Raw genomic sequence first — 26,099 nt, 5'->3', positions numbered from 1 at the left:
TCATGTTATGGTAGTATGGACCTAATTTACATAGACTTGCGATCAATCAACTATCTAATAATTATTTTAACCCCTCACACCAATCACTCTAACCGAAAACTGAACACCTATTAGAATATTCTTAGTACTTAGGTACCATAAATATATTTGTTGGATTTAAAGTATTGGTTTTAGCGTAAACTAGTATCAAATAGCGTCAAATATTTAGTTTAGCGAGACCTAAAGTTAAATAGCAAAGACTAACTCTTACAAAACATAAACATGAAGTAACTTCGCAATCCTCACTTTATTTACTAAGGAGTTACAAACAAGAAGACATTTAAGGAAGGGCCTCATACCGCGAAATAGTAACTATATTATTAACTTGTATGTTTGTTTTAGACGTCTCCTGTGATTCAGTAGCTTTAATGATACAGTTTAAACAGTCTGTCTCTGCAAATCTGGTTCTATGTATACATCCACCTTTGTAAAACGTTTGACTAACCTAACCAGAGCGTTTGGTAGCAAGTTGCTCCGTTCAGCTGAGTTCCTAGAAGCACACACTGGCTCTTGTCACAACATCACCCGTTACAAAGTGTAGGTTTGTATGTCATCTATTGTTTCGTGAATTTCGTGTACTTTGCCATTCTGGCGCGGCGTTTGCGAACTGACACGATTAGTCTGCGAATTTGAATAGCTTTTCTCGAATACACAATGGAACTTAATCTGGAATCGTCAAACTTTGGAGAGAAAGTGAGTGAAAGTACCTATTGGCATTTAGAATGGGTTTTTTTCAATACATTTGCCATTGAGTTGTTATGGTAAGTAATGTAAAGTTTTAGAGCTACACGAAAATTATTGCTTAAGTACAGACTCCGTTTTTTTTACTAAATATTTTTTCTTTCTATAGACACTGCGGATCATAGAACCTGATTTTATATGTATAAGCTTCATTAGTGTATTTATAAGTAATTGATAACTTAGAGATTACATACAACAAGGCATAAGCTACACACATATCTATTTGCAATGATAGCATCATTACAAATACCAAAGATGACTATCTTCTCACATCATAGTCACATAACGCCGACATATTTTATGCCATCTTTGTACAAACTATTTCTATACACGCAATTATTAATCCTCAATACACAGGCCGGGCCACACTCACGTACCCATAAAATTGTTGGGTTTGTTCTAAACGCATGTCGCATGCCAAGTGTGCGCAAAATTTGTATGGACCTCGAACACTGGATCACTCGGGCTTGATGCCTTGAATGAAAACCACGACGACGTATTTATAACGATTCAGTTTAAGTTACCTTATGTAGGGCTAACTACGAGTTTATTTATAAAAGTAAAGTTAAAAAATACAATTATAATTAGGCTTTACCAACATGAGTATAAAAATTTGACACATCTAGTTATTGTAATTCGAAACACAGTAAGAACCTCCTTGATTTTTTGAGTTCGGTTAAAAAGCCCTTACCGCTTTTGTTTTTCGCGCGAGGTACCTAAATATAATATATTAAATAATATATAATAATATACTATACGTATACATACGTAATTACGTAACAGTATTGTGTGTACAATAGGAGTTAATATCGGAGGAAGCTGTTGGCTTGTGTTAGGTCTTATCCTTAACTTGATGTATGTTTGTCGCCTAATCCCGTCGGCGTTGGAAGTCATGTACATGCGGCTGCAAAAGTGATAATATATTTTTATTTTTATTTAATGTATAAGAAAACCTACCTTCTAAAATTTAGCTAATTAACATTTTAATGAATATATTAAAAAACTGCATTTTAATTAATAGACCGTATAAAAACTGATGAGAGTATCTTTCATTTGTATTATTGATCATAAATATTCTTCCACCCAATGGATGTCTTGAAAAATCGCTTTAAGCTAATACGACCGCCATTTTTGTACGTATGTATGTGATAGTTTATAAGCTTCAAATTTCAAATAAAGAATATTCTATCTATCGAATATGTGAAATTAATTTACAAGAACCTTGCGTCATTTTGTTTTTGATAACACATAATGTTGTCCAAAGGTTGTCTGGTACAGATTGCTATAAGCAATAAGGCCGCCTTTTTGTACTGTTTTTATTTTGTATGTTGTTCTATTTTGGTGCAAATAAAGAGTATTGTATTGTATTGTATTGTAATGTTTGTGACTGTACCACATCGTAGGCTTGTAGGGAAATTGTGAAATTAACTCTCAGGCTCGTAATCGGCTTTTCGCGGTTAAAAAACATAACGTTTTATTAAATAAGTCATAAGCTAACATCATCAAGAAGGCCAGTTTCTCATATGATTGACCTTCAGGAAAAAAGGTTTATATTCCAAATTATGTTAAGTTAGTGTAAACTTGCAATGAAAAGCGTTTGACATCATACGTATAGGCGCGTCTCGTCTCGAGTATCACACAATCATATTGTAATAGATTGTGAAGACACGCCAGGGGGGTCACTACAGACTAAAAACGAACGGCTGAGAGTTGTCACGCAATCGGTACGTTGAACCAGGGCCCCAAGTCTGCTAAGGAACGGCGGCACAGTTGTGTGTCGGCAGCATGGGGTTCGCACTGTAGGTATTAATTATCTGCATTTTAGGAAATATTTATTGCATATTTTTTAAAGAACTAACGTTTATAATAAGTAATATGTTTTAAGTGTTTCATATAGCACTACTGGGACTCACTAACCAAGAGAAAACGGATGCCTAAAGTCGGAAAACTATTCAGACGACACAGCATTGAGCCGCCATTCCTTAGCAGACTTGAGGCCCAGACAGAGTCGTGGATCGCAGCGGCATCGGCAGCGCTCCGAAGCTCAGTAAAATAAAAACCAAGTTAGGAGCGCTACTGCGCTAGCCATGACTCTATCTCGTTACGTGATGCGTGAGTAGTGAAGTTGATAACTCTGGTGTGTTGTTATTTCGTTTGCTAAAGTGACCCCCCCAGACGTCTTGGGCAATGTCTGGTCCTCTCAACAACACATTATTTATCGATGAATAATGCATCAGTTATGTTATATTTGATAAATAACCAAAAACTGTTACCAAATATATAGTTAGGTACAACTAACTTTTTAAAAATTAAAACTTTAAAGCTACTTTTCTTTGATATTGGCTTTAATTAATAATTAACTGTTAAATTATTAACAAGTACCTACAATAATAAGTTTAATATTATAGTCAAGGCCTCCATTAACTGTACCCAGAAAACAAAGAATGTAACAATGTACCAGAATGCTTTAAACACTGCCTGTTAACGGATTTTAAATAAAAATATTTAAGTTACTTAGTAGGTACTTTCTTAAGAATTTGAAATTCTTACCTCTTACATAAATATCCGAATTTGCCTATGTAAACTGTGAATAAAGTTACAGTACGTAGGATACAAATCATCCAAACAAAACTTATTTATTCGCATTTATGAATATTACAGCAGGTAACCTTTAAAGGTTCATCATATTGATTTGATTATGAGAAGAGTTATATATACTTACCTGAGGTCTTGATCCCTTTGTCCTTTAGACACAGAGTTTTGTGCTCTTTACGAATAATGATCCGTGAACCGCTACTATTGGTAATCCTCTTATAGAAGGATTCGTTTCACTTGTATACCTACTTTGTTTTAAAATATTCATTGGGACTGACGAAAGATAGCCCATTATTATACGGCAATTTTAGAATACCATACACCGATATGCAACACATAAATATTACTTACTTATCATATATTTTTACTGTAATAGAAACCATATTTTTGTAGGCAGACGCCTACTTCGATTCAGTATAGAGTATAACCCTCCTGAGCTAAACCCGATACGACAATAACATCTCACCCATACACCTTATTACGTCGTATCAATTAGTGGAACTCACCCTTACACTGATAAAATCATGTTACCCAGTTGGTAACTTTAAAAGTTCTACTAGCTAGGTAGGACACGTAGGCGGTTTTTTTCTGTCTACTAGATAATACAGAACCCATCGTTTAAATAGAGAATCCCTACAAAATCGAGTGACATTTTTTATTGAAAAATAGAACAAGGTTTTAACATGAGTGTATTTGATTGGTTTTTTAAACATATTTTTTAATAGAATTTTATATTTCATTAAGATTTTTTATATTTCCCTATAATTTATTATTAAAGCTTTGTCATGTTTGTTACAGGTAACGCTCGCGTTATCACAAGCCAGTGAAGATGCGAAGACGAACGCGACTTCTGCCATAGACAAAGAAACGACATTAGACAAGACAGTAGAAAAGGCAGTGGAAGAGACAGCGGATAAGACAGTAGACAGATCTGGCCGCCAACTCACGCCGTACGGCTACGGACAGAACAACGAAAACGAAGTGGTTGTCGACATCGAGGATGACGAGAAGACCCAGTATTATGAAACCAACTACGATACTAGTAAGTTTTTTTCTTGATTTTTATTCATCAATGTGTAGCGGCGATGATGGTGAATATACCACCAACTTCACAGCAATCCTTGCTGTTACAGAATACGGCTTTTCAAATATATATTATTAGGTTAAATACCTACCTAATTCGATTCCATTTGCACAGAGTAAAAAAACCATGTGATCGTATTATGTTACTTATAAGTAAGTAATCGAATTTATAGTTTCCGGTCAAAGTAACTCTATTAGGATAAGGACCTTTAGGTACCTACACGAAATTTTTATGATATGACGCAATTAACACGTTTTTAAAACTATTTACAAAAAAGAAGGTAAGAGATATTTCACCAATTTTTTTTATAATAAAACTGGAACTGGTTGGCATTAATAGATTTTCTGACTCTGACTCATAGTAGAATTAAAATACTTAGAATCACATTTGAAAAACAAATAGCTACTTATCTTAAACGTTCAACCGGTTAACGTGTCATTATTCCTAAGAAAGTAATAAAACGTAGTCAGACGAAGCTAGGTGATAAATGAAGTTGTTTTTATTTTTCTTCCAAAGTTTTTGAGCACCCAATTTAAATTTCGAGTTGTTTCTGTCTTGCAAATTTACTGTATAGCCCATTTACCTCGCAAAAATGCTAGTGTATTTTGCTCATTTTCGTAGTTTATTCACTGCCTAGCTGAGAGGCGCTACATTTGTGCGATATTGCATCTGTGGGAGCGAATTCTGACTCAGGACATAATCTCTATGACATTATTTTTTATGATACGTTTTTTTCGTCCATGATAAATAATTAAATAGTTTTCGTTTTACGGTAATGGGAAATTTACAGTGATCTCTAGCTGTCGCTAACGGCGAGATATCCGATAGCGGAAATATTTCGACAATTACAGTACGAGCTTTTGGATCGTACGGATCATAAAAATACTTACAAAAAATGCATACATCGAATTGAGAATCTCCTCCTTTTATGAAGTCAGTTAAAAAATGACGACCCATAGATAATTTCCTGGCTCATCGGAATTGCGCTCCAGGAATAGCCCCCGCGGCGCAGCACCTAGCCACGGTGATTGCTGTTGAAAAAACCATCATAATATTTTTGCCTTTCGTATTTGCCTTTCAAAAACTGTTTCATGCTGATAATTGCTATTTCATCGGGACTTAGTACCTACAATTTTAATTACGAACAGTACCGTAGTTTGTGAAGTCCTAAACTAACTCTAATTGGGACCTAATCCGGTCGGTAACTCATAATCAGTCATAAATTACACTAAAATCTTTTCGTTTCAGACAGTATAAAATGAAATGATGTAGAATATATATATAAGCTCAAAGTGTATTTAAGTATATAAATTCGTCAAATTGTTGTAGTAGTTTCATACCTACAAATTAAAAAAAAACATAATTTTCGTTTCTATTCTATGCTAACCCGACCCTACTCCCACACGCGTATTCTATTCCACCCTAACCCCTACTCCCACCCCCAGGCGCGTACGGCTTCGGCTACGACGTGGGCCCCAACGGGCAGTTCCACCACGAGACGCGCGGGCCGGACGGCGTGACGTACGGCTGCTACGGGTACGTGGAGCCGGACGGCTTCCTGCGCGCCACGCACTACGTCGCCGACAGCCACGGCTACCGGGTCGTCGAGCCGGAGAAGCCGGTTGAAGTGTTCCCCGAGGAGGAGGGAGAGAAGTGAGTATACTGCATCGGCGTCTATTTAGGTACTATATTATAAGGAATAAAGGATGCTTAGACAAGGAAACCACATATCTCTGAAAGGATGGTATAGCTAGCTGAAAGGGGGGTGATAAAGACCATCGTAATTGTTGGCAGCAGGTTTTACAATATCCAGGAGTTTAAATAGAGCAATTATCCACAGCGGCTGATCCTAAGCACATACATAAATACTTAACAAGCTGGTTCTTACTAAGCCTGCAAGAAAAAATTAACTTGGCTCGTACAGCCGCAACATTGCTATACCACTTACCCAAGGAACATAAAATACTTCACTAACACTTGTATACCTATCCCCTGCACACTCTCAGAAGAATAACCGCATCTTTCCCCCACAGCGCGCCACCACCGAAAGCGGTAACCCTACCTTGGGACAAACTCTACTTCCCTAAGGGTTGTGGTCGAACGCCCGGAGGCGTCCCAGCCAAGCCGCCGCCGCCGCCGCCGCGCCCGCCGCCGCGACCCACCAAGCCTGTTGACAGCACCGGACAGACCAGCAACCCTAGCCCTGGCGTCGTGCATCCTGGACAAGGTAACTTGGGAAACTTCAATGGTTAAACCTGGTACAATAAAAAATCTATGGTATATTGTATCCCGCCCACGGAGTTGACGCTAGGGCTCAATGGGTTAAAGAAAACATAAGGCAAGGGAAAACGAAAATCGGTTCATAATTTTCACATTGAAAGATAATTTATGCCTTACTTTTTGCATTAGGGGTTGAAAACGACATTGTCGTGAAAGATTGCAGATTAAGCATTTTCCTACGTTGAAAGCTGGTGGTCAGGAAATAAAAAAAGCTTTCAGTTGAATAATAAGCCAACTCCATACAGAGGTGACTTCGGACGGACATGACCTTTACAAAATTAAAATAAATTAAAATCAAAATTTTAAATGTACACGTTAATACTAACCTAAAACTAAATATTTTCTAAATTTTAATTACTAACAGTAGATTAGGTTTAGATTAAGTGTTTAATTGTAATGTGTGTTGATAATGTTGCTGTTTATGTGTTGAATAAATGTTTTCTATTCTATTCTATTCTAAAATAGGAACAATAATTTTATTATCCTATCATAATTAATGAGAGTGACCTTTTACATAATTATTTATCTTATCAAGCTCAATGAACTCACTTCCTTTGTCATTGACTCTAGGAAAGTCTAACCATGTATTAACTCTATTTACTCTTCATTTACTCAGGAGGCTATCCCGGTGGCGGCGGGTACTACCCCGGACAGCCCGGCCAACCCGGACAGCCTGGATCTCCGGGATCACCCGGATCACCCGGCTCACCCGGATCTCCCGGCACCCCCGGCACACCCGGACAACCCGGCACCCCAGGAACCCCAGGTGGACCAGGTATGGTGCTTCAGCAAGAACTTTAAAGAAAATTTCAGCATACAGTATAACATTCAGATACTTTGTATATGCCTTTTCATTCTATATAAAATAAACACGAGACGTAACAGTGAGATTTTCCATGTAATGGTATTTTTAGCAAGTATAATCTATAAATCTTATATTATTTTAATATTTTTTTATCATTTCAGGTGGTCCAGGTGGTCCATCAGGACCAGGCGGTCCTTCAGGACCTGGTGGCCCAGGGTCCGGTGGATACTACCCGGGTTCTCCCGGCAGCCCTGGCTCCCCTGGCTCCCCCGGATATCCAGGTGATGCATTTATACATAGCTTTTCCCACAAATTTATGATATTCAAGTAGGAGATATTCGTGAATTTAAAGGTTCCTGTAGAATAAAGATTTTCGCTGGTAGGTACAGGTACCTACTATGTACATAATAATATACGAGGGATTAAGTTTTGTTGTGATAATACAGATAGCTAGGCTCCTTATTAAAATAAATAAATATTTTCAGGTGGACCAGGTGGTCCCGGTGGACCAGGTGGACCAGGTGGCCCAGGTGGACCTCCAGGCACAGGATCAGGATCTGGCTACTATCCCGGACAGCCCGGGCAGCCCGGACAACCCGGATCTCCAGGCACACCCGGTGGACCAGGTAAATCAGTTAAATTAAAATACAATATCGGCAATAGAATTTGATTATAATATTATATTAATCGATAATTTACTAACATAGATTAAGAACACATTGTTACTAACACATTTTTATGGATTTTATGGTTTTTTATGGATTAATATCTGAAATAAATCAATTATTATATTATTATTATAGGTAGGCGGCAGGTATTTTTTGGAACCATAGACTGAAAATTAAATATATATATATATATATATATATATATATATATATATATATATATATATATAAAACAATACATAGGGTTCATGAAATATAAAAAAAACTCTTTATAAACATACACATACATACGTATGCTCACGCATATCTCCCAGAGGGGTAGGCAATAAACATGATTGTATAATGGTTTTCTATTACCAGGTGGTCCAGGCGGTCCCGGCGGTCCCGGCGGCCCGCCCGGCTCCGGCGGAGGCTACTATCCCGGACAAGGACAACCCGGCTCTCCCGGATACCCAGGTGCCCCGGGTAGCCCTGGAACTCCCGGTGGACCCGGTTAGTTACATTTTATTTTCTTTTTTAATTTTAATTATTTGTGTATCTTCAAATGGCTACAGTTAAAGAGGAAATAATCAAATTTGAAAAGTCAAACAAGGGTAGGATTGGCTAGTTAACCATCCAAACTCACTGGCTAGGCAACTTTTCCAGCCAAGCTACACGAAGCGCCTAAAACGACGATGCATACTAAATATAAAAGAAAGGCAGTTGTCTAACAAATCAATGAAGTTTTCCTTGATGAAGGGCTACTTTAGAAGAGTGAGGTTATAGACAACATATCTGCTTATAACCAAGGGGTTGATCGCAGATAAATAAAAAAAAATTGTGTAAACAAAAGTATTATATACCTCAAAAATAAAAAAAAACTTGAACCAAGTTTATCACTCATACATTGTTTAATTTGTATAGCTATTATGTATAAGTAAGTATATCTCTGTGTCTCGATTAAAGTAGATAACTCTCCTCTCGGCCTATCGCACTACCAACCACTTTTTCGACATCACATCAAAGGTTAACTGGTAGAAAATGCTACTAGCATTAAGTTCGCCTTTGTACAATGTTTTTATGTGCAATAAAGAATTTATAATAATAATAATACACGTACCTTTGTCTTAATTTTTCATTATGTTTACCAAGGTGGTCCAGGCGGACCAGGCGGCCCCGGTGGTCCCCCTGGCTCTGGCAGTGGCTACTACCCAGGACAACCCGGTCAACCTGGCCAGCCCGGCACTCCCGGATATCCAGGAACCCCAGGCACACCTGGCGGACCAGGTGTGTAAAATACTATTTCCTAAACTATAAACAAATCGTCCAAAAATAGAATTTATCACTACCTTACCAACATTAGAATTACATAATACACAACATAACTGTTACTTTATTTACACAATCACAAATACTATTTTTAATATTATGTTTAATTTTATAGGTGGTCCAGGAGGCCCAGGTGGTCCCGCTGGACCCGGACAGACTGGCGGATACTACCCAGGACAACCCGGATACCCGGGCGCACCCGGCACACCCGGCGCCCCCGGCTCACCTGGCACACCTGGAGGACCAGGTATTTGAAATATTTAGATTTGTTATAATAACACTCAATTTCTTTGGGTGGCATTAGATCTGCTTTAAAAGCAGCAAATTATTTATGACTGCTATCCTTATTTTTAGGTGGACCAGGTGGTCCAGGAGGTCCAGGTGGCCCCCCAGCTTCAGGCGGTGGATACTATCCGGGACAACCCGGTCAACCCGGAACGCCCGGCACGCCCGGCACACCAGGATCCCCAGGTGGACCAGGTAAAAAATATTATAAAAAATACAAGTATTAAACACACATACAATATATTATAATATTTTAAGTATTTATTGTGCTTAATCACCCGTATCCTCGTTGTTCTATGTGCTTAGTATATTTTATTAACACAATTCTTGTTTTCTTAGGTGGTCCAGGTGGACCCGGCGGCCCTAGTGGCCCGGCTGGCCCCGGAACAGGCGGCTACTACCCTGGACAGCCTGGCAGTCCCGGATCCCCAGGAACTCCCGGAGGTCCAGGTAAATAATAATAAGTAATTAAAAGTTAAAGCAAGCTTATTTGGGCATCGACTCCTATACGGTATTTTGAGAGACTGCACTTAAAACTGACAGACAGGCTTTTGGCAGAAGAAAAGCTATTAGACTGGTATCGCACACAGTCATGTTGAACTACTGAAGTCTTGGTTAATAACAGTGCAATTATAGCAATATGTACGTTTTCTTAGGTGGACCAGGTGGACCCGGAGGCCCAGGTGGTCCAGCAGGACCTGGAGGTCCAGTGAGCGGTGGTGGATACTACCCCGGACAACAAGGACAACCCGGTCAACCCGGCACACCCGGCACTCCCGGCTCACCCGGCGGACCAGGTAGTTATTCTTACTTATAGTGATCCGCACAAAAAAAAACAGAAAAAAGAACTAAAAAATTACTAAACTTATTTTGTATGCCATATTGTTTATTAAATCGTGTCATTAACTACCCGCATATTCCTGAGTGCAAATTTATCATTATTATGTCACATTAATACTCGTGTTCTGGTATAGGAGGTCCGGGAGGGCCAGGTGGACCAGCAGGACCCGGAGGTCCAGTGAGCGGCGGCGGATACTACCCTGGACAAGGACAACCCGGACAACCTGGCACACCCGGCACACCCGGCTCACCCGGCGGACCAGGTGACTATTCAGAAAAAAAAACGTGTTGAATAGAAAGGGAGCTAATTTAATTTTATTGTTTATTGCATATCAAGTATATGGCGTAAGTAAGGAAGACCAAGAAAGACGTGGCTTGATTGCGTGAAATAAAATATTAGAGAGTATGGAGTGAATGAGGATATGACAGAGGATAGGGTAAAATGGCGTGTGACATGACGAACAAAGCTGACCCTAAATAAGGATAAGGCAAGGAAGAAGAAGAAGATTGGATGTATATCAATTAATCAAATTCGTATCTTTAACTACCCACATTTTTCTATTTGCACATTTAACATGATTATACCATTAATACTCGCGTTCTGGTATAGGAGGTCCAGGAGGCCCAGGCGGTCCAGCTGGCCCTGGAGGTCCAAGCGGTGGCGGATACTACCCCGGACAACAAGGACAACCCGGACAACCTGGACAACCCGGCAATCCCGGTACACCCGGCACACCCGGCGGACCAGGTAATATAAAGATATTAGGATTTTATTAAATATTGGTTTTCTGGAGCAAATGAAACGACCGCGTCACAGAAAATCAATAATATTACATCACTATTTTCAATCGTTTAGAAGTTTGGAAGTTGGCATCATCACCTTTGATAAATTTTGTTCACGTGAAGTAGTAGTGGTAAATTAATTGGGAAACTCGTTATCATGACTATTATGAGATAGATGTCCGCTTTTAAAGATATGGCTTCTATGAAGACCGTATTTATATACCAACACACACACTCATGCCTTGTACTAATGTACTCCCTTGCGGGGTAGGCAGAGGTGCATTGCTGCACCTACTTTTCGCCAGAGTGTTATGTTAGTCCCAATGTAATAGGGGGCGGGCCTATTGCCATTTTACGGGCACATCCAAGACCCGAGAACAAATATCTGTGTTTAAACAAATATCTGCCCCAGCCGGGAATCGAACCCGGGACCTTTGGCTCAGTAGTCAGGACACTAACCACTACGCCATTTGGTCGTCATATTATTTATATACCGACCGGCAGAATTTTTAATAATTATTCTTGTATTCGTTTATAGGTGGCCCAGGAGGCCCTGGAGGCCCATCTGGACCCGGAGGTCCCCCGTCGAGCGGCGGCGGATACTACCCCGGACAACCCGGTAGTCCCGGCTCACCCGGCTCACCAGGCGGACCAGGTAATCAATTGGGAACATTTTCACCCACTGTTACACAACTCTTACCGTTGAAGTTGGCGTTTATTAGGATTCATTTACATGTAAAACCATGAGAACCGGATGGCTCAGTAGTTATATTATAAGATGTATACTAGACTACGAGTATATAAGATCAGTGGTCTCATACATATATAAATCAGACTCTGACTGTTGACCGAGGGTCTCAGCGGGATGATTGTAGCAATAAGCCTCAGTCTTGTATGCAGTGTACTATCTACGGGCTGTGTATTTGTATAACTTTCATAGTAAAAGGTACCATTGAACCCTCACATCTAGATTTAAATACATCTTTAATTTTGAACCTAACTTACCCACAGTGGACCAGCAATGTGAGAAATAGTTAAAGCTTAGGTAAATAATTTAACGCAGTGCACATAGGTTCCATTGCATCCATTTTAGTGAGCAACTCGCACCAGCAAACGCCCCTCCATAAAAATATATATTTTATTTACCTTCGTACTATTATATAGGTGGTCCAGGAGGACCCGGAGGCCCAGGTGGTCCAGCAGGACCCGGAGGTCCAGTGAGTGGCGGCGGATACTACCCCGGACAACAAGGACAACCCGGACAGCCCGGCACTCCCGGTACACCCGGCTCACCAGGCGGACCAGGTAATATCATAATGAAATTATGGTATAGTTTACCTTTACCACTGCTCTTGGTTTACCTTTATCACTTCATTGAAATAAGAAACCAATATAATATTTTATACAACTTTGGAACTAAACGCAGGAACGAACGCTACATAAGAATATAATACTAAATAAATCTTTATTCTTTTATAGGAGGTCCAGGAGGCCCAGGTGGACCAGCAGGACCTGGAGGTCCAAGCGGTGGCGGATACTACCCCGGACAACAAGGACAACCCGGACAACCTGGACAACCCGGCACACCCGGCTCACCCGGCTCACCAGGCGGACCAGGTAATACAATATACATTTATAGCATAAATAAAAATAATATTTTTATTAACTAGAACTTTTTACTACATAATAGGCCCATAGTCCCCACTCTTGTACCACATTTTATTCATAATAATTTTATAGGTGGTCCAGGAGGCCCCGGAGGTCCAGCTGGACCCGGACAGACAGGCGGATACTACCCAGGACAACCCGGATACCCGGGTACGCCCGGATCTCCAGGTACCCCAGGCTCTCCCGGAGGACCAGGTAATTATACATATTTTTTAAAATGAATTTTTATACCTACATTATCATAATAATTCCACGGGTGTTGAAGATCTGTTTCTAGGTTGTCAAGATTTTTTAAAATATTATTTTATAACTAAACACACAATATTAATTATTGTATTTATTTATTTATTTATTTATTTATGCTTTTATTGCACAATTTACAAAAGTAGATGTACAATGAGGTGGACTTAATGCTAAGAGCATTCTCTACCAGTCAACCTGCAGGAGGTTCAGGAGCAGAAAGTAGGGAAGTGCAAAAAAAATAACAAAAATCACAATCAATCAATGAATCTCACAAAAAAAAAACCTACACAAAATCTACCATAATTATACCTACATATATAAAAAAAAAAATATATAAACCTATACCTAACATTCTAATAATATATAATAATACATTTATATATACTTATACATATAGTAGTTATATATATATATATATATATATATTTATATAAATATTAAACACTAAAACAGAGGTACATGAAAAGGCTGTAATTAATTATATCCTAACTTGTTAATTAAAACTTGTAATTAATTATATTGTACTAGCCGATTACTAATTTGTACAACTTAACTTACTTAATTATATCGAAAGCCTCATATTTTTCTTCTATTCGCAGGTGGTCCCGGCGGCCCTGGCGGTCCCGGCGGCCCACCGGCTACTGGCGGATACTACCCGGGTCAACCCGGACAACCCGGACAGCCAGGCTCTCCCGGAACACCCGGCTCTCCAGGTAGCCCCGGTGAGATATATTTTTATTTCTCTTCTATTAACTTAAAAAGTTGAATATGTTAATTATCAATAACACACCTCGAAATTACGGTCAATATCATACAAAACGCTATTCTTAATTTAGTCAATTTTTATTTTTAATAGCATGTCCATATCATTACTTTATTAATTTCAAAGTACAAATAAACCAATACCAATTTTTTATTAGTTTTTTGTTACAAAATCACAATCATAATTTTATAATCCGTTATCGGTCCAGGAGGCCCAGGCAGACCTCCATCAGGCGGCGGCTACTACCCAGGACAGCAAGGGCAACCTGGACAGCCAGGACAACCCGGTTATCCAGGCCAGCCAGGCACACCCGGACAACCTGGACAGCCTGGATATCCAGGACAACCCGGTCAACCCGGAACTCCAGGTCAACCCGGATACCCTGGTCAGCCAGGTACGTTACTTCACTGCATTGATTATAATTATTGCTTTATAATATAACTGCTACATTTGTTCAATAATCATACTGTGATCATATATGTGACATAGCTGTGATCCGTGAGGATTACGCACGCAAACAAAAAACATTACATAAAAAGTTATTGCATGAAAAATTATACTTAGCCTGTTTCGATTTCAATAATACGAAAACAAAAATATAAGAACATGAATAGAATAGCAGTTTAGAAATCAGCAGCCGTTACATGTCATTGTAATTTATGTTTTTTACATATAGGACAACAAGGAACAGGATCTCAGCCGCAACCCGGGCAACCTGGATACCCCGGTCAGCCAGGCCAACCAGGACAACCCGGAACTCCAGGTCAACCTGGTCAACCCGGATACCCAGGTCAGCCTGGACAACCTGGTCAACCTGGTCAACCCGGCTACCCTACTCAGCCAGGCCAACCAGGTCAACCAGGCACCCCTGGACAGCCCGGATACCCAGGTCAACCTGGTCAACCAGGGCAACCTGGAACTCCAGGTCAACCCGGAAAGCCCGGTCAGCCTGGTCAACCTGGTCAACCCGGATATCCTAGTCAGCCAGGTCAACCAGGGACCCCTGGACAGCCCGGATACCCAGGTCAACCTGGTCAACCAGGACAACCCGGATACCCCGGTCAGCCTGGTCAACCTGGCTACCCAGGTTAGTGTTTTATTATGTCTGTTAAGTTTAGAATAGCGTCGTTGAAAACGTATAGCAAGAAATTTTAAATTTATAATGTTAGCTATGGATAGTAGCATCCAAAAGTTAATCGTAAACAATTATTTGCAACTCCGTATATTAGAAAGAAGAAATAAATAATTTTAATACGTACCTACTTAACCAGAAAAAAATAATACAATGTGGTAAATATATTTATGTATAAGTAATGTAATTAAATTCCAATTTTACTAGGACAAGGACAAGGCCCTCAACCTAAACCACAGCCCGGACAACCTGGACAACCTGGAACTCCAGGACAACCCGGACAACCCGGACAACCAGGTCAACCAGGTCTTCCAGGTCAGCCAGGTCAGCCAGGCTATCCCAGTCAACCAGGTTAGTAATAGTTATGCTCGGATATTCGTGATAAAGTGCACTCAGTAAATAAATGTTGAGTGCCTTGTCTATTACAAACTACAATGACATAAAGATGCAATTTTAATCCACAAAATGGCAAATAGCCCCAGTTTTTGTCAACACTTAATTTAAATATTGAACACAATATTACTTACGTTTTTAGTAAATTTTCATTAAATACCTACGTACTTTTATATTATTTAGGACAAGGACCCAAACCCGGTCAACCAGGACAGCCAGGAACACCTGGTCAACCAGGACAACCCGGCACCCCCGGTCAACCAGGGAAACCAGGCACGCCAGGGCAACCGGGACAGCCCGGATATCCTGCACAACCGGGACAACCAGGCTACCCAGGACAGCAAGGACAACCAGGGGGCCCCGGTCAACCGGGCACTCCTGGACAACCCGGCCAGCCAGGTCAACCAGGTAAACATAAAAACGAAAATTTTCAAATGATGCGTCAGTTTTTTGAGTCGGTTTTGGATACCAATACTATTTTAGTAAAAAACTATTATAATAATTTATTAATTTAATAAACTAGTTAGTGTTTTGTGGTATTAAAAAGAGCTTCTGTAACCTGTGATAGGTAGGCATAAAACACACCCTTCCTTAATTCACAAGTTTAAATTAGTTATTACCACTGAAATAGTCAAGTGATGTGAGACATGCGATATACTGTAAATTACCAATCAACCAGATGTCAGATTAACTACGCTCTACTTTAATAAAATAGTCTCTTCAATAACAATGAACGCTCTATTACAGGATACCCAGGTCAACCTGGCCAACCTGGATACCCTAGTCAACCTGGACAGCCTGGCTACCCAGGTCAGCCAGGAACTCCCGGACAACCAGGCCAGCCAGGTGCTCCCGGCCAGCCAGGCAAGCCAGGGCAACCGGGACAACCTGGCCAGCCCGGGTACCCTACTCAACCAGGACAACCCGGATACCCCGGACAACCAGGAGCGCCTGGACAACCCGGTCAACCAGGTACGAAATTCTTCTTCTTTCTTTCTTCAATCATACGAATATTTGCAGATATTTAATTTCGGGTTTGGTATCTAAATGTTGGTCGCAATATATTATGGCAATGGATTTCCAGTATTTTGGATGAGGCCGATGTCTTACTGTCCTATTATACTACTAGTCTATATTGCAATTTTGATATACTTTTTTTTTTTAGTTGTTGATGTGTGTGTGTTTGTGTGTGTGTGTGAGAAACGTTATATTAACGAGTTAACTTGAGTTTTCATTTAAAGTCATTAATTCCTTTGTATTGGCTTTACTGGAAATGTATACGTTAAATAGTGAATTAAATTCAAAGATTATTTTTATTTCAAATAGGATACCCTGGCCAACCTGGGCAACCTGGTCAGCCAGGCTACCCGGGACAGCAAGGACAACCAGGACAGCCCGGAGCCCCAGGACAGCCTGGTCAACCCGGATACCCAGGACAGCCTGGTCAACCCGGATACCCAGGACAACCAGGCCAGCCTGGATACCCTGGTCAGCAAGGAGGTCCCGGCCCATCTGGCCAGCCTGGTCAACCTGGAAATCCCGGTCAACCCGGATACCCAGGGCAACCTGGACAGCCTGGTCAGCCTGGTTCACCAGGACAGCCGGGCCAACCTGGATACCCAGGACAACCCGGGCAGCCGGGCTACCCAGGACAGCAAGGGCAACCAGGAGGTCCAGGACAACCAGGAACTCCTGGACAACCTGGATATCCCGGTCAATCTGGCCAACCAGGACAACCTGGTACCCCAGGACAGCCCGGCCAACCCGGATACCCAGGACAGCCCGGTCAACCTGGATACCCAGGACAGCAAGGACTACCCGGTCAACCAGGGCAACCTGGATACCCAGGACAGCCAGGACAGCCAGGAAGCCCCGGTCAACCAGGCCAACCAGGTAAAATATTAATTATTTAATCCGAATACAGAATAGAGTAAGATCTAGATTTCCTTTAAACTTGACTTTTCAATCCTAAAATCCTTTAAATCTACCACTTAATTATTTTGACTAAACAAATAGCCCTTACAACAGAAAGTCTTAAACCTTAAACAGATAGTCCTTACAACATTCGGTAAATTTAAACATTATTAGGATCAGATCAGATATTTGAAATTGAACAAGACTCCGATAATTAAAATTATGTACAAATTTACTTTATTCTTATGAAAGTTCATTAAAAACAGGACATCCTGGGAAACCTGGTCAACCAGGTCAACAAGGACAGCCCGGTCAACCTGGGTACCCTGGACAACCAGGTCAACCTGGATACCCCGGACAGCAAGGACAACCAGGTCAACCTGGAACCCCAGGCCAGCCCGGTCAACCGGGACAGCCCGGATACCCAGGTCAACCTGGGCAACCAGGATATCCAGGACAGCAAGGACAGCCAGGTGGCCCCGGACAACCAGGGACACCTGGACAACCCGGTCAACCAGGCAAGCCAGGTAAAATAAATATATTAACCGTATTTTTTGTTTAAGATGACAAGGGTTACTTACTCAGTTGCAAGAAACTATGAAGAATTTTGATATTCATAGATTAATGTAATGATTCTAAATAGGATCTCCTGGACAACCTGGACAACCAGGCAACCCGGCTACACCGGGACAACCCGGCCAGCCCGGTCACCCAGGGCAGCAAGGACAACCAGGCGGCCCCGGACAACCCGGCACCCCGGGACAGCCGGGACAACCAGGCACTCCTGGACAACCTGGTCAACCCGGTGAGAAATACAACTGCAATTCAAAGTTATACCGTACATATATTTAGAAATTGATTGAATTATTGTGAGTAGCACAAAAAACTTTGAACACTGTTTAACAAGTGTTAAAAACTAAATTTGACTGTTTGACAGCGCTAAACTAATTAAGCGCTATTAAATACTGTCTTAGTTTTTGTGGTAAGGCCCTTATTCTCTGTCTTCAAAAGATAATAAAAATATTTAATGTTTTTCACACTTACTTATTGCGTACTTTTTCATAACACAAAATTTTTATCCAATAGGTTACCCTGGTCAGCCCGGTCAACCTGGTCAACCCGGAACACCTGGACAGGCTGGAAGCGCTAGTCAAACTGGACAACCTGGATACCCTAGTCAACCTGGACAGCCCGGAACACCTGGACAACCTGGAACTGCAGGACAGCCTGGGCAACCTGGAGCTCCTGGTCAACCTGGACAACCTGGAACACCTGGGCAACCTGGTACTGCTGGTCAGCCAGGTCAACCCGGATACCCCGGCCAACCCGGACAGCCTGGTTACCCGGGACAGCAAGGACAGCCAGGCACTCCTGGTCAACCAGGGACTCCCGAACAACCCGGTCAACCTGGTGGCCCCGGACAGCCTGGGCAGCCCGGACAGCCCGGAACAGCAGGACAACCTGGTTACCCTGGACAGCCTGGATATCCAGGTAAGATATCTACACGAATAATCTAAGAACATACTTATTTCAAACTATAAATTGAGCCCCATGGTGGATGATGTGTTTTCATAAAATAATTTATTTACCTAAATTACACCATAAATACATTTACAATGCAACAACCCAAGATTTCAATTCACAATATTTATTTTCTTACAGACAACGGTCCTGACAGCCAGCCAGCCGGCACGGGAGTACAGCCGCCTCCGAACCCTCCCATGGGTCCTCAGCCATTCCCCATCTACGTCATCCCCTACCCCTTGCCCATCGTGCCCAGCCCCGGACACTGCCCTTGCTACCTCTTGAGCCCAGGCGGCAACACCACTCAGGTCCAAAACGGACAACCCGGTAACCAACAGAATGGTAACCAACAGGGACAGTATGGTAACCAACAAGGACAGTATGGTAACCAACAAGGACAATACGGTAACCAGGGACAATATGGTAACCAGGGACAATACGGCCAGTACCCAATGCAAGCGTACCCCGCATACGGAATAATCGGATTCGTGCCCGTAGTATTTGTGCCGAACTGCCCCGGCAACGGCCCTAACATGCAGAATGTTCAGTCCAGCTTCCCGAATGCTATGTCGTACCCATACAGCTGCAACCAATGCCAGAGTCAGCCCAGCCTGCGCAGTGTCAATGACATCTACAGGTACGTCGGCAGACTGGGCGGAGCTCGCAGCAAGTCGACTGCACTGAAGGAAATCCACTCCATGGATGAACTAGAGCACCTGTTGAAGATGGAAATTAAACCTTCGAGGAGGGTCTTGAAGCGAATCGGAGTCCACCCGAGAGTTCTAATGGCGAAAGACGCTGAAGAACCGGCAAAAGAAACCGTAGTGGAGCCATTGAAAGACACTCAAGTAGAACCACAAAAGGACATCAAGTCCTAAGTGCCAATTGCAACGAAAATTTTGAGAATGTCCGATTATTTGATTCTTGGACGCTCTCATCATTTTGATGCATCGTCTATAAGTTTTATTTATTTACCGATGAGTGATAATGAGAAATAAATCATTAAATAATAATTAAGTATTTAACCATAGCACAATTTGTTCTCGTATGTAATATTTACAGCTTGTCAAACTATACTCATCAGTTTTGTAATGTTGCATAATATTTCGTATTGGAGTAGCTATACCTACAGTCAATTGTGCTGCCATTTTGTAGCAAAATAAATATATTTAAGTAATTATAAACTTACTCATTTTATTTTACCCATTCACCTTACAAAACCACATACAGTAGAATCCTTATGTATAATTTGTTACATAAAAACAAAGCTTTGTGCAGTACTTGTACGAGTACTTTGCTATAATAGCCTGCCCATTTGAGACTGCTCATAAAATTTAATATAATAACTGCCACTTGGGACTGGACGATTAATATGCGTCTTGAATATTTAATCAATTCCGGGGCACAGAGATGCCACTACCTATTCAAAATTACTCTTGGGAATGTGGGACTTTGTACTTTATTCGAATTAAATATCGTCTGACCTTTCTATAAATAGTAAGGTACCTATACTCTTCGTAGGACGGTAGACATGGTGACAAAAGCTAGACCAGCTCTTAGCGACGATTACCAACGATTAGTTAGTCAGATTTAGTAAAGTCTTTGACTTCCCAGGGTTTTTATTCCTGGAGGAATACGTAAGGTACTTAGATAGACTTGATTTCGAGCACTACCTATCTACCTACAACCTAGTATTACTAGCACATGATTAATTGATAGCTGTACCATATACCTAAACACACTGAACACTATGATGTGGCACTATTTCAATCTGGGACCTATTTAGAGCTACTTAGCGATGCCAACGCGATCGTGATTCGTCGCAAAACAACAAGACGCTTGAGTGAGTATTTCGAGCTCATTATCGCTTGGGTAACTTTTATTCAGTCTGAATAGGACACCTAGATCTAGTTCAATGTGTTACGAACAAAGGTTTACGAAAGCTAGCTATACCAGATAGATTTTCTGAAAGTGTCTATTATACAGAAACCGAGCCATAAATCATCTTTTGTGAGAGACTCTACATGATACGTAGGTACGATACGACAAGTATTTCGTGATTGACGCCCCCTGTATGGAGTTAAGCCATTTTGATTAATACGAGCACGAATATTCAGAAGTTCGGCAGAGTTATTGACATAGCTAGCACTGAAAAGCTGTAAGGTTAGAGTTACCACAACATGACTAGCATACATACACAGATACGTACTAAATATTTGCCAATAATGTTTAATAATATAAAAGGAACAGTTATTTTCTTTAGTGCAGTTTCTGGGTATCCGATCCGATATTTTAGCTCAAGATTATAGATTTGCTTGGCAGTTTCAGTTGACATTTCATTGTGTTCATAAGCATGAATACAGTGCCAAAACTTATCTGTTCCGGTGAGAGCGAACTAAATTGATCCATATCTCATTACTTACTAATGAATTGTATCTTGTAAAAGATTAGATGGGTTTATTAGCACCGCAAGAGCGAATTAACAATACAAGCAAACTTAAAATCTTATAGAATTAAGAAATATTAGACTTTTATGTGAGCTGTCACCGGAACAGATAAGTTTGTGGCACTGTAATTGAATAAGCATATCAGTTATCACACATGTCAAATCTAAGGAATGAAACCGCAAATTCACTTCTCTCCCTATATTGAGAGAGCTGTATCGCAAGAAAGCTGCCTACCTAACGATCTGTGTTTATGTTTTCATTAGTGAAGATACGGGACCCTCCATTATATATAATGTAGTTCCGTTTTACCGAGTACAGTATGATGGTCGTCCCTGACTCACATACACGTCGTAGTCACGGGTCGCTGAGTCGGCCTAACGAGAAAAACCGTGGACGGAACGTTATATTGTATGACAGTACGTTTGCTGCCATTGATGTCGGAGTTTGTCATAAAGAGATGTGGTTAAGAAAATATACGTAGGTGCAAAATTATACAGTAAGCCAATGCCTTATTATGATAATACAAAATGCTGTGTCTTAAAAATAATGAGTCACGATGAAGTGGTGTAAGAAAAACGCATTGGACATGATATTTTCCCTATTCTCCCATACATCTTAAGGACCATTCAATTCAGCTGTGAGGTGAGGGTAAGGCCCATATAAATAAATAAAAGGTTATATAAATAAAGATTAGACTGCAAAGGAAACTGACCCTCTGACCCGCGCTTTCTGAAACAGTCAAAAGCAGCAATCTATAGATTGATACACAACACACGCGTTAAAATAAACTATCATCATCATCAGCCTGTGTCCACCCACTGCTGGGCGTAAATAAACTACTTATATCTAACAATTACAAGTAGCTTATCTACTTCAACTCGACTCGAATAGACTCTGCCGCGAGCATGTTAGCTGCGGCTCAAGATTCAATAAGTATATTATTATGATCGAAGGACTCAGGTGCTGACCAATATTGATGTTCCCATTCACAAAGTACAGTCATCTCTGATCTGTAGGGAACGGATTACGGGTTACACCGCAAACTTGCTTACTGTATAGGGTCTCTACATACCTATGGCGTACACAAAATATTCACCGTCAGAGAAGTAATCTCAGAGGTTACGTATTATCTTGAGTGGGGTTTCGTCAAAGATACATTAGTAGGTTACATTAGTGATGCGTACGAGTATGCCCTCATCAAACCCATGATGTCTAATAGTTTAAACATATTTTCTTTGACTCGTACGTTGCAAAATTACAGCTTTATAGATGCCGTTCTGGATTTAATTGTTATTAAGCTAAAAGCGCATAAAAAAAGAATATAAAGTAACTACTCACTTACAGAAAAGCATAATTAGATATTTAGATTTAGAGGGAATTGTTTATGCAGGAACAAACCCTTAAATCTGGCTAAGCAACCCAACTACTTACCTACCTCGACTAAGGGTCCAGGTCTAGGCTGGATTATCTTCTAGATTCCAGACTGTACGTAAATATTTACCGGAATAAAAAGATGTTCGTTATACAACTTAGTATTACGCTTAGGAACCCACCTACAAAAATGTTTTATTCAAAAACTAGGCTACGTCTCCAGTTGTCGAACTGTTTTTTTCAGTTTGCCACAAACGCCGATTTTTCTGTAGCTTAGAGGCCAATTGAGATACCTAGTCGGCGAGCTTAACACTGCAAATAAACCAAATCAAAACTAGAAAACTGTGATGTAGACACTCCAATGAATAAGTTTCAGTCAGAAAAACATCAAATTACTCCTAAACGGAAAAAGCTAGCGTAATTACGCCTTGTGCAATATTGAAGTACATTTAACAGCGTATCAGAATATTACTATCCATAAACGTAAATAATGTGTTCAAATTTTAATGAAGTACCTACATGTATTAAAAAATGTGTGCCATTTAAGTAAGTGTAACTTTTTTATTGCTCGCGATTGTAGGGCATACTAAACCAATACGGCGCTAAGTCGCCGAATGGCAAACAGTTTGCCACCTGGAGACGCAGCCTAACAGATTACATCTTGCTTACGTAGGCCTGTCAAGACTCACGTCCTTTCCCATATACCAATGTCACAGTGGAATCTACTTGTCTCAGTTTACATGACAATCGCCTGTACCTAGACCTACCTCTACAAACCTAGGTATGTAATAGTATGTACGAACATGACAAGGCACGCCACGCAATGACGAGGAGCGAGGATGGAGGCAATCCCATTATCTACATTGCACATTAACTTTGCCATGGTCACACATTTTTTGTCAATTTTGGCCATGATCTTCGGTGGAAGATTTTTTGATGTTTATATTTAGGCGCTTCGAAGCGTTTTCATCATTATTTCAAGAACTTGCACGGTGCACTTAATCTAAAAGCGTCTATTTTTATTTTTAGGTACTTGGGATTTGTCAAGTAAGCTCAGATTACTTGACATGTGAAGAAGAAAGTAAGTAAGTCCGATAAATGTGAGAAATTAACGTAATATATTATATTTTTGTACGCATAAGGACAAGGCTAAAGTGAGTTATTTACTACCATTTAATATTTCGAAATCGTAACATAAAAGCAATTTAAGTAAATTTTGGTCCAAAACCGTTTTCTTTGTCAACTGAAGAGGGCCCGGCGATTACAAGCGAGGCGAGCGAGTAAATCGCTTACACAACACTAAACAATGCTTTTACTGTCCAAATAGTGCTTCATTTCGTAACTTTTCATTAAGGGATACAAGTAAACTACACTATTAAGTAGGTAGGCAAGTATACAGATTTTTTACTGTGAATTTATTTCAACACACTACCTTAATTTAAGTAAGTGCATCTACATAATTATTTATATTTAATATGTATCTATATATGTGTTTGTGTAGATATATCAGCTGTCCGACACCCATATCACAGGCTCTGCCTAGGTTGGGGTCGGATGGCCGTGTGTGAGATGTCCCCACATATTTATTTATAATAAACTACGCTTACCCGCGAGCTTCGCCTCGTCTTGAAAACTTTTCGCGTGGGATTTCAAGATAAAACGTAGCATATGTCTTAATTCAGGGCGTCAGCTTTCTACACACACTATTTCATGAATATCTGTACAGTCGTTTTTAAGTTAAGAAGTACTGAACAAAAAACAAACTTCAGTGTTTACAATATTAGTAGGACTTAAGAGGTAATTTACCTAGCAATCAATTGCTAATAAACAAGTACCCACCTCAGTAATCTAGATCTCAGACGTGTCAAAGTGGAGGTAAGTCCCATGAGTCATTACTATGCATGGTATAATCAACAGGTAAACTGTGTATAAGTGTAGGTGAGTCTAACTTCAGTTTTTTTTAACTGACTATATAATAAATTTCCTATCTTCTTAGTTAATTACTGTAGGTACCTATTTGTCTTTTTTACATATTTAATTAAGGTTCCTAAGTATTTCATTGTGATTTGATGTAGATATATATATCTTTATTAAAGCTGTGTTAAGTATACAAAACATTTTGAGGTGGTGGTCCCATTTCCAGAGAGATTTTCCATTTTTATGATTTTGATAAAGAGGTATTGCTAACCTATTATAACAAAAATATCATACGATAGAGACTATGGGACAGTCCTTGATTCAGGCTGCGAGCTAGCCAACCGTGCGAATCATTTACGTAAAGACGTCATCGTAATCATTTCACCGATAAATTGCGGCTTACCGATTACCGCGAACCATCATTCCCTGAAACTGCCAACTTAATTAAGACAATCAGGTTGATGCCTATTTACATAAACAGATTAACTTGACATGCGCATCGAGGTATTAAACCAGAAGTAGGTATGTCACATTAATCTGCTTTGAGTAGAGCAAGCCTAATATATAGAGTAGTTTCCATTGGTAGGAAAATCAAAATACTATATTTTTTTATAATATATAATAAGTACACTCTATCGTTATGGCATAGAGGAACTATGTAAATAATTTAACTCGATCCTTACCATATAACCTGTGTTACATAATTAATTAATTTGAATTTGAAGCAGAGAAGCTGTACTGTACCTATGTACGTTAGTGTTTCACAGGGATTTGTGAACCTCTCAAGTCTACACTGTTCTAAAGTTGGTAATCGCAGCACTAGATTGAAGTTCGTACTAAACTATTCAAATATCTGCGAGCTATAAGCTGAGCTAAGATTGGGGAAATATTTCAGGAACTTCCACCTTTTTAGGGGAAACTCTTAGATGTTAATGTGACGTGCAAATCCTACTAATGTTACAAACGCAAAAGTTTTTAGATAAGTATGGATGTTTGTTACTCTTTTACGGAAAAATGCTATTGGTTTAAATTTACTTAGGGTTTAACAGAAAATGTCTAACTAAATCTAACCAAAATCTCCCACGAGTCAAAATATTACCTAACCTTGGTTAGCTGTAGTGAGCTAGAATAGCCAAGCCATAATTTACTGCACGTTCCGTAGGTATAAGGAATTAAATTAACAGAGATACCTACTACGAAGTATGTAATTACTTAAGGGCTACTTAATTTTTTTTATATGTTTTCGACAATGTGCCATCCATATTCGCGTAGCTTTATTAATTAAAGGTTAAACGATGA

At 40.2% G+C, this 26,099-nt stretch overlaps 1 protein-coding gene across 1 annotated transcript; it reads left to right on the top strand.

The window, feature by feature from the left end:
• The first annotated feature begins 693 nt into the window (after positions 1–693).
• Positions 694–19,493, top strand: LOC105395065 (titin). Its single transcript, XM_048629079.1, has 29 exons — positions 694–732; positions 4,174–4,417; positions 5,905–6,112; positions 6,493–6,670; positions 7,356–7,514; positions 7,706–7,825; positions 8,030–8,170; positions 8,573–8,704; positions 9,344–9,478; positions 9,636–9,767; positions 9,875–10,000; positions 10,145–10,255; positions 10,431–10,488; positions 10,829–10,908; positions 11,256–11,393; positions 11,967–12,083; positions 12,908–13,045; positions 13,169–13,291; positions 13,939–14,061; positions 14,311–14,496; positions 14,779–15,189; positions 15,442–15,585; positions 15,811–16,035; positions 16,375–16,599; positions 16,954–17,520; positions 17,808–18,068; positions 18,185–18,346; positions 18,628–19,032; positions 19,204–19,493. Exons 1-29 carry the CDS (start codon positions 694–696, stop codon positions 19,348–19,350), a joined length of 5,235 nt encoding a protein of 1,744 aa, XP_048485036.1. The 3' UTR covers positions 19,351–19,493.
• Positions 19,494–26,099: the final 6,606 nt, after the last annotated feature.

The sequence above is a fragment of the Plutella xylostella genome, chromosome 22, assembly GCF_932276165.1.
Source record: "Plutella xylostella chromosome 22, ilPluXylo3.1, whole genome shotgun sequence".
NCBI classification, from domain to species: Eukaryota; Metazoa; Arthropoda; class Insecta; order Lepidoptera; family Plutellidae; genus Plutella; species Plutella xylostella.
Note: the sequence above shows the minus strand (reverse complement) of the source record. Positions and strands in the feature narration are given on the sequence as shown.